At 47.4% G+C, this 14,129-nt stretch overlaps 1 protein-coding gene across 1 annotated transcript in view; it reads right to left on the bottom strand.

Annotated features, from left to right (window-relative positions):
• LOC134587017 (cytochrome b5 reductase 4) overlaps positions 1 to 14,129 on the bottom strand; it is a 267,126-nt gene that overhangs the window by 20,075 nt on the left and 232,922 nt on the right. The window contains exon 14 of the mRNA XM_063443061.1: positions 11,350 to 11,514. Coding sequence (XP_063299131.1) covers positions 11,350 to 11,514 — 165 coding nt within the window. The remainder of the gene's footprint in view (positions 1 to 11,349; positions 11,515 to 14,129) is intronic.

Raw genomic sequence — 14,129 nt, 5'->3', positions numbered from 1 at the left:
CATTGTGAAGATAGAAATGTACATCAAAAACAAGGTTGAGAATGTTGACTTTTAAACATGACTTGCTTGAACACTTGGGCACAGGTCTACTAAAGTTCTCCTTTCCATGTGAGTACATTACATGTGTTTTAATTATTATTATTGCCATTTATATAGCGCAAACAGATTCCGCAGTGCTTTACAATATTATGAGAGGGGTGATTTAACTATAAATAGGGCAATTACAAGAAAACTTACAGGAATGATAGGTTGAAGAGGACCCTGCTCAAACGAGCTTACAGTCTATAGGAGGTGGGATGAGAACTCGGAGAATGGACAAAAGAGTAAACTCAATAGCTTGCCCTTTGGTACATCCCCAGTCAGGTCTCAAAATGGTTTTTGCTCACTTGTGCCATTACAGAGAGAACATATACGAAGATCCCTCTGCACGATTGATACAGCAACCCCAGACGATCATTTCGGCCTTCTTTTGGGTCTCGTCAGTGAGGTGCAGCAGATACCCCTCTAGGCATAGTGAGCACGGGGTCCACGTCTGGATTACCCTTTTTTTTTTTTAAAGATTCTTTATTTTTCATTTTTCAAAGTGAGAAAAAAAACATTTTCACAGAAGAGAAAAAAGTAAGGTTAGGGGTAGGGTTACAACAATATGGCATTACAATGGTTCAGTTAAGTGTGGGTTTGGCACATTCGAGTGTGAGGGTGATTCTTTGGGTTGTGCTCTTGGGTTGTGACCTGGTCGCTAGAGAAGCCTCTCGGGTCGTTCTTTTGTTATGGATGCGATTGGGTGGATTGTTGCCTGAGAGGTTAGGCCTGGTTAAGGTACTGTTTCTGTTTTCCGGGTCGTGTGAGCAGATGATTGTGCTTGTTTGGTGGCCATTGGTTGTGATAGTAGTGGCGGTGGTCTTGTGCCTGGGGGGGTTAGGTGGTGGTTCGCTGTCGTTGGCTGTTTGCCGTTGGTGGGTTGGGGGGGTTTGGTGTGTGGGTGGCGGGGTATGGGGGATCATTGCTGCCCTCCTAGGGTCCCTCCCGGACCCCGTTGGATGTGTTGAGTGGGTGGTGGGTTGCATGTTGGCGTTGTTGCGCGTGCTGGGGTTTGTCAGTGTGGGTGTATTGATGAAGGGTTTACCATGGTATGGGGATATGGTTCTCCAGCCATTGGTCCCAAATTTTGTGAAAGGATTTTGGGGAGTCATGTATCAGTGCCGTTATTCTGTCCATGTCTATGCTGTCTGTTATTTTGTGGAGGATGCGCTTGTGGGATGGTATGTGGGGGGTTAGCCAAGTTTCGGCTTTTGCTCTTCGAGTGGCTAAAGTTATTCTGGCTATTAGTTTGTTTTCGCTGCGCGTGAAGGGGTCTATAGGTTTGGATAGTAGGAGTGCCCACGGGTCTAGGGGCATTGGTCTGCTGAGGATTTTCGTTAAGAGGTTTGTGATGGATTTCCACAGGGGGACGAGCTTGGGACAGGTCCACCAGCAGTGGAGGAAGGTGCCGGTGCCTCCGCACATTTTCCAGCAGAGGTTTGTTGTGGATCGTTTCATGGCCATCAAGCGTTGGGGTGTGAGATACCACCTGAAGAGCATTTTATAGGCCTGCTCTTTGTGGGTGACGCAGATCGTGATTGATTTGGTGGCCGCCCATATGTCGGCCCATTCTGTGGGGTCTTCTAGGGGGCCTAGATCTTTTTCCCATGCTGAGATGTATGGTAGTGTTACCTGTGAGTGGTGGGTTGTTAGTGTGAGGTACAGGTCCGATATTTGGCTTTTTCGGGATGGTGAGTGAAGGCTTTTTTTTTCGAATTCGGTAAGGGTTGACGTGGCGGCTAGTCTGATTTCGTCTGTGGTTGCAAAGCTGCGGAGTTGTAGGAATCGAAAGTGATCGAATGTTGTCAGGGTGTCGGAGTTGGGTATGTCTGTGAATTGTAGGAGTTTGCCGTCGGGGTAGAGGTGTCCTATTCTGCTGTCTTTCTTCAAAGTGGGCGTAGTGTTAGGCCTGGTGGGAACATTTTGTTGCGTAGTATTGGAGTGAGGGGTGATATGCCAGCGGATAGGTCAAACTTTTCGCTGAGGCGGTCCCAGAGGTCTAGCGAGTAGGTGATTGCTGGGGAAGTGGGAGGGGGGGGATATCGGTCTGTGCTGTCTTGGGAGCCACATGTATTGGGAAGGGTGGTCGCGTCCAAAGATTAGGTGTTCGAGGTCTACCCATCGTTTGTGGGTTGGTGGGAGGTGCCAGTGCTGTATTTGTGTCAGGTGTGCTGCGTGTAGGTAGTGTGTTAAGTTGGGAAGGCCTAGCCCGCCCGATGGTGTGGGGACATATAAGGTGGTTCGGCGGACCCTAGGTTTCCGTCCGTTCCATATAAAGTGGTCTATTGCGGTTTGTAGGTGTTTGAGGTCTGTCTTTTTACATGGAATGGGTAGTGCTTGGAACGCGTAGAGGAATTTGGGTAAGAGGTTCATTTTTATAGAGGTGATTCTACCAAGTCCTGAGATGTTCATGGGTTTCCAGCGTTGAAGGTCCGCCTGCGCTTTGCGGAAGAGAGGGGAGTAGTTAGTGGTGTATAGAGTGGTGGTGTCGTTGGTGAGTTGTATCCCTAAGTATGAGATTGCTGTTGAGCAGATGCGGAAGGGGAATTTGCTTTTTAGGGTCTGGAGTGTGTCGTCCGTAAGGTTGAGTGGAAGTAGTTCTGATTTGGTGGCATTGAGTTGATAACCCGAGATTTCGGAGTATGTTTGTAGTGTCGATAGTAGTGCGGGTAGGGATGAGCAGGGGTTGGTCAGTGTCAGAAGGACGTCGTCCGCGTATGCTGCAATAGTGAATGTTTCGTCTCTGACGTGTAGTCCTTCTATTTGCTGGTTGTGTCTAATGGTTTCTAAGCAAGGTTCAAGGGATAGGGCGAACAGGAGGGGGGTGAGTGGGCATTCTTGATGAGTGCCGTTTAGGATGGGGAAGGAGGGGGGGGATATATTTGGGATTAGTAATTGTGCTGTTGGGTTGTGGTACATGGCTTGTAGGAAATGGACTAGTTCAGGTGGGAATCCGTATATATTCAGTACTTTGTATAGGTAGGGCCACAAGAGGCGGTCGAATGCTTTCTCCGCATCCAGGGAGAGTATTGCTGTTGGGGTCTGTCTGTGGTTGGCTAACCATATCAGGTCTATGATTCGTCTCGTGTTGTCTTGTGCTTTTCTCAGCGGTATGAAGCCGACCTGATCTGGGTTGATTAGTTTGTTTAGGAGGGGGTTTATTCTGTTTGTCATTACTTTAGTCAGTATTTTGAGGTCTTGGTTCAGAAGGGAGATGGGGCAGAAGTGTCCTGGTTCATCGTGTGGTTTGCCTGGTTTAGGTATCAGGGTTATGTTCGCTTGCGTCATATCTTGGGGTAAAGGGTCTCCTTTGAGCATAGCGTTAAAAACCTTGCAGAGCTTGGGGATTAGGATGTCACTAAAGGTTTTGTAGTATAGGGCTGTTAGGCTGTCTGGGCCTGGGCTTTTATTAGGTTTTAGGGTCTTGAGTGCTGCTAGTAGTTCTTCCGGTGTGATGTCTGCTGCTATGTGGGTTCTGGCTTCGTCGGTAAGGGATGGCAGGGAGAGCCTTTGGAGGAAGGTGTCCGTCCGGGAGAGGGTGAGGCTAGAGGGAGGGTCCGGGGAATGGTTGTAAAGGGTTGTGAAGTACTTCTGAAAGGTTTCGCCTATCTTATGTGGAATGTCAGTGAGTGTTCCGTCGGGGGTGCGTATTTTAGTGATTCGTTTCGTCTCTGTGAGAGTCCTGAGTCTTTTGGCCAGCATGGAGTCTGCCTTGTTTCCTTTCTCATAATATTTTTGTTTCGTCCAAGCTAGTGCTTTGGTAGTGGCTGTTAGGGAGAGACTCTTGAGTAGGGCTCTAGTTGTTGTGAGTTGCTCGAGGCAGGAGGGGTTCGGGTCTTGTTTGTGTAGTGTTTCTAGGTGGTCTAGTTCGGTCAGGGTGTTCATTAATTGTTGGTTATATTGTTTTTTGCGTGCTGTTGCTATGGCTATTAGTTTGCCTCTTATGACGGGTTTATGTGCTGCCCATAGCGTGATCGGGGATGAAACCAACTGGTCGTTGAGGGTGAAGTATTCTGTGATTTCTTTGGCGACAGTTGCGGTTATTTGTTTATCGTGGAGGAGTTGTGGGTTTAGTTTCCATGTCCAAGGACTGGTCATATGGGGGATTGTGAGTGTTAGTGAGATGTCCGCATGGTCCGACCATGTGATATTACCTATAGAGGTTTGCGTGATTCGAGGGGTGAGGCCTAGGGAGATTAGGAAATAATCTATGCGGGAGTAGGTGTGGTGGGGATGGGAGTAGAATGTGTAGTCACGGTCCGAGGGGTGTTGGGCTCTCCATATGTCAAGGAGGTTGTTCATGTTTAGAAAATGTGAGAAGAGTGTGTCGTTGGGGGAGGTTCTCGGTCCGTTCTGGTGTTTGGTGGTCCGATCTAAGGCTGGTGTGTGAGCTGCATTGCAGTCTCCTCCTATGATGGTGAATGTGGTTTTGTGCATCGCTATATGTGCTGAGAATGAGGGCCAGAACGCTGGATCTTGGGATGTGGGGGCATATACGGAGGTGATAGTGTAGGTGGTAGGGCCGATTTTACCCGTGATCGTTAGGTATCTGCCTTGCTTGTCGGGGAAGGCTTGTATGTCTGAGAGGGGGCAGGAAGTTTTGAGTACTATTGCTATGCCTTTGGTTTTTGCTTCTGGCGAGTTGGCCAGGAAAGTTCGGTTGTAGTGTTTGTTTTTGAGGGGGAAGTGTTTGTGGGGGGTGAAGTGGGTTTCTTGGATTAAGAGGACATCTGCGTGCTGTGCATGAGCCCATCATAATAGGGAGTGTCGTTTTTTCGGATTGTTTAAGCCTTTTGCGTTAATGGATACGCAGTGTAGTTTGAGGGGCATCCCTGGGCGTGGGAGTCTTGGTGGAGGTTTGTTTTGTTTGTTTGGTGGCGTAGACTCTGGGGTTGTGGTCTGGGCTCCGGGGGGATCCCGGAGGGCAGCAGGGGGGGTAGTCCTGGAGTGGGTAGGGGAGGTGGGTGCTGGGCTTATATCTAGTGCCAGCAAGGGTGTTCTGAGTTACCGGTAGCCTCTCTAGCCTGTGTCACCAGGCGAGGGTGGCAGGTATCAGGGTGTATGGGGAGAAGTGGCCTTTTGCCAGAGAGAGGGCGGCAGGCATGTGATGTGTTTTGGCGGGGTTGTTAACAATCAGACCTAGGGTGAAGAGGAGTGTGTGGGATAAACTGGTCACCATACTATTCGTTTTTGGTTTGGCAGTAGGGTGGGGGGAGAGGGCAGCCGCGGTTCGGGCCCTGGGAGGGTAGCCTTAGCGGAACAGTGAGAACTGGTAACTTATGTACATATTTAGGTGTGGCGGGTCGCGCCGGGCTTCAGGCCATTTCAGTGGGTTATGTCCACTTAATGTGGACACTTAATGTGTCCGCTTTTCGGGTGTGAGTCTGTGCGGGATATCTTTGTCACGGGCTCGTCCCGTGGGGCGGGGGGGCGGTGCCCGTCTCTCTCAGGCGGGGGTGGCTTGCTTTCCCCAGGGGGGCCCTCACGGATCGCTGCATGTGGGCAATGTGACCTTTGGGATCCAGGGGGGTGTCGTGTTTAGGTTCGTTGGTTGTGCGGAGTTTGCAGTTGGTACATAACATTGCATTACAGGTCAGCATGACACTCCCGTTCTTCCCTCCTGCTTCCTGGCCTGTCGCGCCCCACCGCCCCCCTGACCCCAATGAGGGGAGGGGGCGCGAGGGCCCGGCATCAAGCCCTCCCCCGCCCAATAACGGTTTTCCCTTTAACATATATTTGCTTTGACTACGTTCCTTTCTCTTTAGCTGACATTTATGTTGTCCCGAGCCTGGCAGAGGGCCCGGCCAAGCTTTGCCCTGAGTGGCCGTCGCGGCCCCCCACCCCCCCAACCCCATTGAGGGGGGGGGAGGCCACCAGAGCCCCAGGCTTTTCTATTGCACACAGTTGCCCGAAATTTTTCCCCGCCCTCCCCGTGTCCCCTTTCAGGCATTTACCCAGCAGGGCCGTCACGGTCCCCCGTCCCCCTAGCCCCGCCGATGAGCGGGGAGGGGGGAGGGAAGGCCGCAAGGGCCCCAGACAGCCCCCCCCACCCCAAGGGCCCCCGGAATCGCCCGTAGGGCTTTTGTTGCTATAGTGGGGTAATTCTCAAAAGTCTTACGACAAGTCCACGGTGAATGTAGATTCTCAGTGTGGGAGTTGGTGTTCTCTGCTTGGCTGTGGGCAATTTCGATCGTAAGAAGTGCTAGTGTCAGTGTTCTTGCAGTGAAGTACTTCTTCGTTGCTCTTAACCCCTTAAGGACACATGACATGTGTGACATGTCATGATTCCCTTTTATTCCAGAAGTGTGGTCGTTAAGGGGTTAAACAGTTCATGCGGTGCGGCCTTGCTTGGCGTCAGATAGATTGTGTGATGTTTGTTCTGAGCTGTCTTGGGCGCCGGGATGCCGGGTCGTAGGGATGCTCTCAGATCGAGTGTCTGTTCAGCCGGTTGGGCTGGTCGTTTGGTCTGTTGCTTTGGGTTTGTGTTGCGGGTCCAGCGTTGTGAGCACAGGGCGGGCAAGGTAGGGTTCAGGTGATTCCCAGGCCCGAACGTCGCGGCTACTTAAACATATGGGGATTGGGACGGGCGCTGTCTTCGTTGAAGGTCGCGATTTCTTTGGGGTAGTTGGTGCTCGGGTCTCCAGGATGGAGCCGGGCGCTGGTCTGCTACGGTTATATCCATGTTGACATCTCGGATGCCCAGTTGCTCCGCCAGATCTTGGGCCTCGGATGGTTTGCGCAGTATATAGGTGCGGTTGTCGTGGCATACCATTAGTTTGAAAGGATGGCCCCATGAGTATCTAATCCGTCTAGTTTGTAGAGCTTGGGTTAGGGGCCGCAGTTCGCGCCGTTTGTGAAGGGTTGTTGGTGCGAGGTCGTGGTATAATTGGACCACGTGGCCTTCAATTTGCAACGGTGTCTCTCTTGTCGCTCGCATGATTGCTTCCTTGACCTGGAAGTAGTGGCAGCGTATAATGATGTCTCGGGGTTGTGTGGGGTTTGTGGATGGCGGACGGAGGGCTCTGTGGGCTCTGTCTAGGAGGAGGTCGGCTGGCGGGGCGTCTGGGAGCAGGCTGCTGAGCGCTTCATGGAGGATGGTGGTAAGTGCCTTCGGGTTGGAGGATTCCGGCAGTCCCCTGATGCGGATATTGTTCCGTCTGGACCTGCTATTTAGGTCCTCCTGCGCTTCTTCAAGAGATGCCAGCTGTTCTTTAATTTCTTTTAGCTCCATGTCGTGGGTTGAGGTAGTGGTAGCCATGTCGTCCATTTTGTTTTCTAGCTCGCGTGTGCGCTTGCCGAGGTCTGACAGGCCCTCTTTAAGTGGGGCTAGATGTTTGGTAAGTTCAGATGCTACCAGTGATTTCATTTCCAGCAGGAGTTCATGAAGGTCTTTTTTGGTTAGGGGTGCAGGGTCCTTTCTGTGGCTGGTTGTGCTGGCGTCTGAATCAGAGTCAGAGGCCTGTTGCTCTCCTGCAGCCTGCGTGGTATCTTTGTCCGCCCTGACTTTAAAGATCGGGGCCACGGCCGCGCCTGATTTGGATTTTCTACCTCCACCCATCCCGGTTAGTTGTAGTGGGGTTCGGGGGTATGGTGTGAGGTCTGTGGCGTGGTGGTGAGCTGATCCGCCGCTGTTATTAGCTTTTATGTTTTCTGCCGTCTCGGAGACTCTCTAGTGTGCGGCCATCTTCGTCTGCGGTCAGGCTCCGCCTCTGGATTACCCTTTTTTTTAATTCTTTATTTTTGTGGTGGGAACAGTCCCACTGGTTTTGATGGTATTTTACAATCATCCATTACAGGTAGATAAAAGGAATACAATGGAATACAAATTAAACATCACAATAATTAATAATAAACATGGGTGTTTCTTGGTTGAACTCGCTAGTTTCTCTGGTACTCACAGGGAGGGAACTGTATTAACCCAAATCTGTAGAACACACCCGCCGCCTATGCGGACTCATGGTGTGCAGTGCACTGTAGCTCTTTGGCACTCCGTGTGGGTTCGAGAATATCGGGTTGGCTTCTCGGTTAGTAGCACTATTGGGCTTAAGGTGTACATTACCGCATGCCCTGCTTTCGACTCGTGAGGACTCAGGGTTTACACAGGTAACATGTCTTGCCAGCTGGTAAGCCGGATTTAGGATGCGCAGCGCGGGGTGTCAGGGTCAACATGCTGGCAGCTTAGACGGACCCAAAGTGGACCGTATGGCGGTTCGCGCTGGTCCCCCCTGTAGGGGTTAAAGCTTACTGGCCACTGGTATGAATGCACAGGACCGAGTATATAACTAGAATAGTGAATAATAAAATAAAGGGCTGAGGTTCTTCCTCTTGGTGACCCTGATAGAGTCTTATAGACCTTTATAGCACTTATGGTGTGGCCCTTTTGGTGTGTGTGCTGAACCTGTGTGGGGTCTTAGTGTGGCTACAGGTGTTGTTTGTAAGCCGCTCATATAGAGTTAGAATACACTCTTCAGCAAACTGCGGCGATGACACTTATAAAATTTGGGCACCCTTCTGGACATCCCCTGTACGTATCTCTAGTGGAGTGAGGGTAACAGTGTAAAATTAATGGCAGAGGTGCGCAGTCTTATAAGTCGTGGTGCTGAGCCCCGGGTTGCTGTGGTTAGATCTGTGGACGTAACAGTGGCAGTCATCATTAATAATCAGGAGTCCCGGCATATGAGGGGGGGGTATCCCGTCATATGGTTGAAAATAACCTGTTCAGGTCTGTAGGGGGTTGTGTGAGTGCTGTTTGCTCCGCTTCCTCTCCGCCCTAGTGTTGTTCTCTCGGACCTCAGTCTCCCGGTTCTCGGTCTCGCCCGCCCCGTCCGTGGGCACTTGCTGCTGCAGCTGGAGGGCCTGGATGAATCTTGCCGGGTTTTCGTCCGCAGATAGTGTGAGGATTGAATCCTTTTGTGGGACCACTAGCGTGCCTGCTGCTCCCCACCGGTACCTGATGCCTTTGTCTCTCAGTTGGCGGGTGATCGGCAGAAATTTTCTCCGCTCCAGCAGAGTTGTGAATGGGATGTCAGCAAAAACTTGTATGTGATGGTTGTCCACGGTGACGGTGGGGGTCTTCCTGGAGGAGGCCATCATTGCCGCTTTGATTGTGACATCTTGGGTAACGGCTATGATGTCCCTTGGTGCGTCCGCCGGGGCGGTCGGGGCTTTTCGGATTCTGAACGCTGCAGTAATCAGCCATGTTTCTCCCTCCTTTTTTGCCCCCATAGTCGCAGCTACTTTGTTTGCGTAGGCTAATAAGGCCTCCGGGCCTATATCTTCAGGGGTTCCGCGTATGCGGACATTTCTTCTGCAGTGGCGCGTCTCCATCACCGTAACCGAGCGGGTGAGTCTTTGGAGTTGGAGTGTCAGTTCGTCTATTTGCCTTCTGGAGTCGGTAAGTAAGACGTCTCTTTGTCCCTCCTGGGTTTCCACTGCCTCCAGGCGCCCCTTCATGTCGGTCACTTCTGTCCTCACACCGGCCAAGTCCGATTTCCACATCTCTCGGAGGTCCAGGAGGAGCTTTTTGATATCGCCCTTTGTTGAAGGTGAGTGATCCGAGTCCGACGACTCCGACCCATATAATGCGGTGGCCGGGGTCGCGCTCTGTATGTTCTCCTCCATAGATGAATCAGACTCGCTGGCGTTTCTGGGCCTACCCTGCGCCATTTTGGCCTGTGGAGCGTGCTGCGGCCTTTCAAAAGCTCGCCTGATGTCGGGCTGGTGTGAGATCTCCAGGCGGGCGTTTTTTTTGTTTTTCTTCCCCATCTCTCTGTAGGGGGTCTAAAACTTGTTACTGCTAGGTATTTGGGTCTCTGCTCGGTAGATTTGTGGCTTTTTGGGTCAATTTTTGATTAGTGAAGCAGGAGCTCCACATAAACACGTCCTGTGTGCTGCTCTGCTAGCCACGCCCCCCCCGGATTACCCTTTTAACTCTGAATGAGCTACGTTAATGCATTAAAGCAAAAAAAAGAAATAATGTACCTTTCTTAAAAGGTACATGTATTTTGCAGTGCTTCACTTTATTGGTTTTCACATAGAGAAACATTGTTGCTGGCAAATTGTGATTCCCAAACTATATATCTGTATTTAAAGGACCACTCTAGTGCCAGGAAAGCATACTCGTTTTCCTGGCACTAGAGTGCCCTGAGGGTGCCCCCACCCTCAGGGACCCCCTCCCGCCCGGCTCTGGAAAGGGGAAAGGGGTTAAATCTTACCTTTTTCCAGCGCTGGGCGGAGAGCTCTCCTCCTCCTCTCCTCCTCCGATCCGCCTCTTCTCCTCCCCGTCGGCTGAATGCGCACGCGCGGCAAGAGCTGCGCGCGCATTCAGCCGGTCACATAGGAAAGCATTCATAATGCTTTCCTATGGACGCTTGCGTGCTCTCACTGTGATTTTCACAGTGAGAATCACGCAAGCGCCTCTAGCGGCTGTCAATGAGACAGCCACTAGAGGAAAAAGGGGAAGGCTTAACTAATTGATAAACATAGCAGTTTATCTGAAACTGCTATGTTTATAAAACAATTAGTTAACCCTAGCTGGACCTGGCACCCAGACCACTTCATTAAGCTGAAGTGGTCTGGGTGCCTAGAGTGGTCCTTTAAACAGTTTATCATTCACTTATAATACCTGGAATTACTAGATATTATGCTGTATTTTGCTGTAGAGGAGTTGTGACTCCATTGTTCAGTATAGATTATTACAGTTCAGTTGAGATACCCCTAATGTAATAAATAACGAAGAATGTACACCTGGATGGGACTTACTGAATAGTTGGTAAGGGTTAATATTTAGCAAAATCGAGCCTTAAGACTTAAATAAATGTGGGTAATTGTTTGTTATTCCTAATTTTTATTTTCATCAGTCTGTACAAGTTTATTCATAAAGTTTGCATTTTACACTCGTTATTAATGTATTAAGGGACTCTCTCTATTATCCTTTATTTGAGGATTTCATTATTCCACTTGTCCATGACTCTTGGAGTCTTCCCAATGTCTGTGTCACATGCCTATCTTCTTAAAACTCAGGGCATATGCCCTTTTCTTAACTTATTCTCACTGCACACTTTACAGCCCCATGTTACTTGACCAATCCCATCTCCATGACACTTGCAAACTCCTTCCCAATGTCACTTTCCCACTGCTCTCCATCACTTTGTCTACTTCTACAAATGAACATCACACATAGACTCACAACTCTGATTTGTCACCTATTTTACAGTCATGGGAACGCTTGGAACCAATCTTAGAGGCATTTATTTTTTTATTTCTTACCTTATCCCTTGGTCAACAAATCCATTTGGACCACAAATGCAAATTAGCACTTTTGATTCCCTCTCACTTCTTGTAATGGTCTCTGACAGAAAGGGTAATGATATGCGTCCTTTGCATCCATTCCATTTCGCACTGGGCTCAGAGAGGATAAACTGAATTTCAAACCTGAGAAAGAAAAACCAAAACAAAACACAGTTTGATCACAGTTTTGAAAATGCAACACATTTTCATGGCAGCTTAGCTTGAGGACATTACAGGTAATGGTAATTTGTCCTTTAGTAATCCAGTGACAATATTAAAAAAAAACTGTTTCTTATATGATATGTGCATTTTAAAAAGCAAACAACTTCTTTATTTAAAGCACTGTTACTCTTGAGGTTATTTTAATTACATTTTAATCTGATGGATAACGGCACCTTCTCACATGCTTTTAACATCCAATGTCAAATTATTTACGAATGATGCCCAAGTCTTGTGGAATCTTCGACAACCCCCCTCCGTTATTTTATTCTTGATAGAGTGTTCATTTAAGGTACAAAACAGTCATTCACTTTATTGGTTTTCACATAGAGAAACATTGTTGCTGGCAAATTGTGATTCCCAAACTATATATCTGTATTTAAACAGTTTATCATTCACTTATAATACCTGGAATTACTAGAGATTATGCTGTATTTTGCTGTAGAGGAGTTGTGACTCCATTGTTCAGTATAGATTATTACAGTTCAGTTGAGATACCCCTAATGTAATAAATAATGAAGAATGTACACCTGGATGGGACTTACTGAATAGTTGGTAAGGGTTAATATTTTGCAAAATCGAGCCTTAAAACTTAAATAAATGTGGGTAATTGTTTGTTATTCCTGGATTTACCACAAGTTTTCTTTTGGCTTTCTAGCGCACAGCTTTTTTATTAAAAATGGCTTTCCTGGCATTACTTAAAGGTATATAATCACCAGCTAAATGTAGTTGTTCTGGTGTCTATAGCCTATCCCTGTAGGTTTTTTTAATGTAAACACTGCATGTTTCTACACTTTTCATAGACTCTGTGCTAATCAGCATCTCCTCATAGAGTTGCTCGTAGGGAGTAAAATCATCTTTTTAAAGAAAAGAGAGAGGGGCCGAATCGTAAATCGTTATTTTTACCACTATTGTGTCAGGAATACATGTTTGTGTTCCTGACATTATAGTGTTCCTTTATTTAACTATGGATTATGGACATTTTAAGGTACAAATACAAATTGTGATCTGTTCTCTTAAGAAACTGACAAACAGACATTTTCCACAGATCTCCTGCCCCAGGCTGTCACCCAGACTGAATAACCTGATATACAGAGATATGAATATGTATTTGCAAATGTTTAGAAACTTTGATTATGTTGCAGTTAGAGATAAATTAACCCCTAAAAGCTTTTTAGATTCTTCCAAACAAAACGTAAAACTGTATCACACTTCTAACTCACTTTGTAATACTAACTCCCTTCTTGTCTTCAATGTGGCTTCCACTTCCTCCACTCTACTGATACTGCCCCTACTTAAGCGACTAATGACAATTTCCGACAAATCTAAAGGTCAGTACTCTTTATTAATTCTGCTGGATCTTTCTGCTTCTTTTTTTTTTTTTTTTTTTATTCTTTATTTTTTGTAGTGCTTGGTTTAGTTAACAAGCTCACAGTGACATTTTCAAGTGAAAAAAAAAATTCAATACAATGAGGTTGAGATCAAGTTTGTCGTGAAATGTCCGCAGTACAGCACTTTTTTTTTTTATAACATGAAAGAACAATGATGGAAACTATACAGTGTGTATGAGTGATAATAAAACCAGTTTCGTTATAGCGATTACATATCGTAGGCACTGATACTGATTGCCACCAATAATAACAAGCTTAGTCAAATACATATATGGTAAGGTGAAGGTGAAGTGACCCCTAGGTCTCATAGCAGTGCTCAGGGATGGACTGACAGCCTTCTGGGCCCCCGGGCAAAATCGTATCATGGGCCCTACAAAGAACAAATATTAAGTATTAAAAGGGACCAATAATCACCAGAACAACTACAGCTTTATGTAGTTGTTCTGGTGTCCACAGCCAATCCTTGCTGGCTTTTCAGAGAAAAGGCATTGTTTACATTACTAAAAAACAGAAAATAAGAGTAAGCGCTAAATACCCAAAAGGCAGCAACCCTATAAGGGGATCTCTCAGAAAACCCTTAAACAAATGACAGATACAAAAAATAGGGGGAAGGGCTGCGCCACAAAACGTCAGTATATAAAATAGTCCAAATAAAAAAAAGAGAGAAAGAAAGTCTTATCTGGAACAAGTCCAATAGGGGATGTAGGATCTATGGATGTTGGTCCGGAGCGGATGTCCTCTTTCTCCTCTTTCTCCTCCTTCTTAGGGATTCACTCAGATATAGGGAAAAATGGAGAGAAAAAATAGTGCAATACGTCTGATAAAAAGATACAACAGTCTAAAAGCTGGTATAAAAAAAAGCTTTTTCCATATTGATAAAGCCGTATTGGCGAAACGCGTATGTGGACTTTTACTGTGTATTTTATTATATTAACCCCTTAAGGACACATGACATGTGTGACAGGTCATAATTCCCTTTTATTCCAAAAGTTTGGTCCTTAAGGGGTTAAAGATTATTTGGTCACTTTTTTTACTAGTACCATCTATCTATTTAATACACTGAGCACTGTTTTTATACCTGTTTACTACCTGGCATCATTTTGGACCACAAGCAATCCCTAGGTGGGGATAATACCACCAACGCTATCA

This window comes from Pelobates fuscus, chromosome 2 (assembly GCF_036172605.1).
Source record: "Pelobates fuscus isolate aPelFus1 chromosome 2, aPelFus1.pri, whole genome shotgun sequence".
NCBI classification, from domain to species: domain Eukaryota; kingdom Metazoa; phylum Chordata; class Amphibia; order Anura; family Pelobatidae; genus Pelobates; species Pelobates fuscus.
The sequence above is the reverse complement of the archived record's forward strand: the minus strand, read 5'-3'. Positions and strand labels throughout refer to the sequence as shown.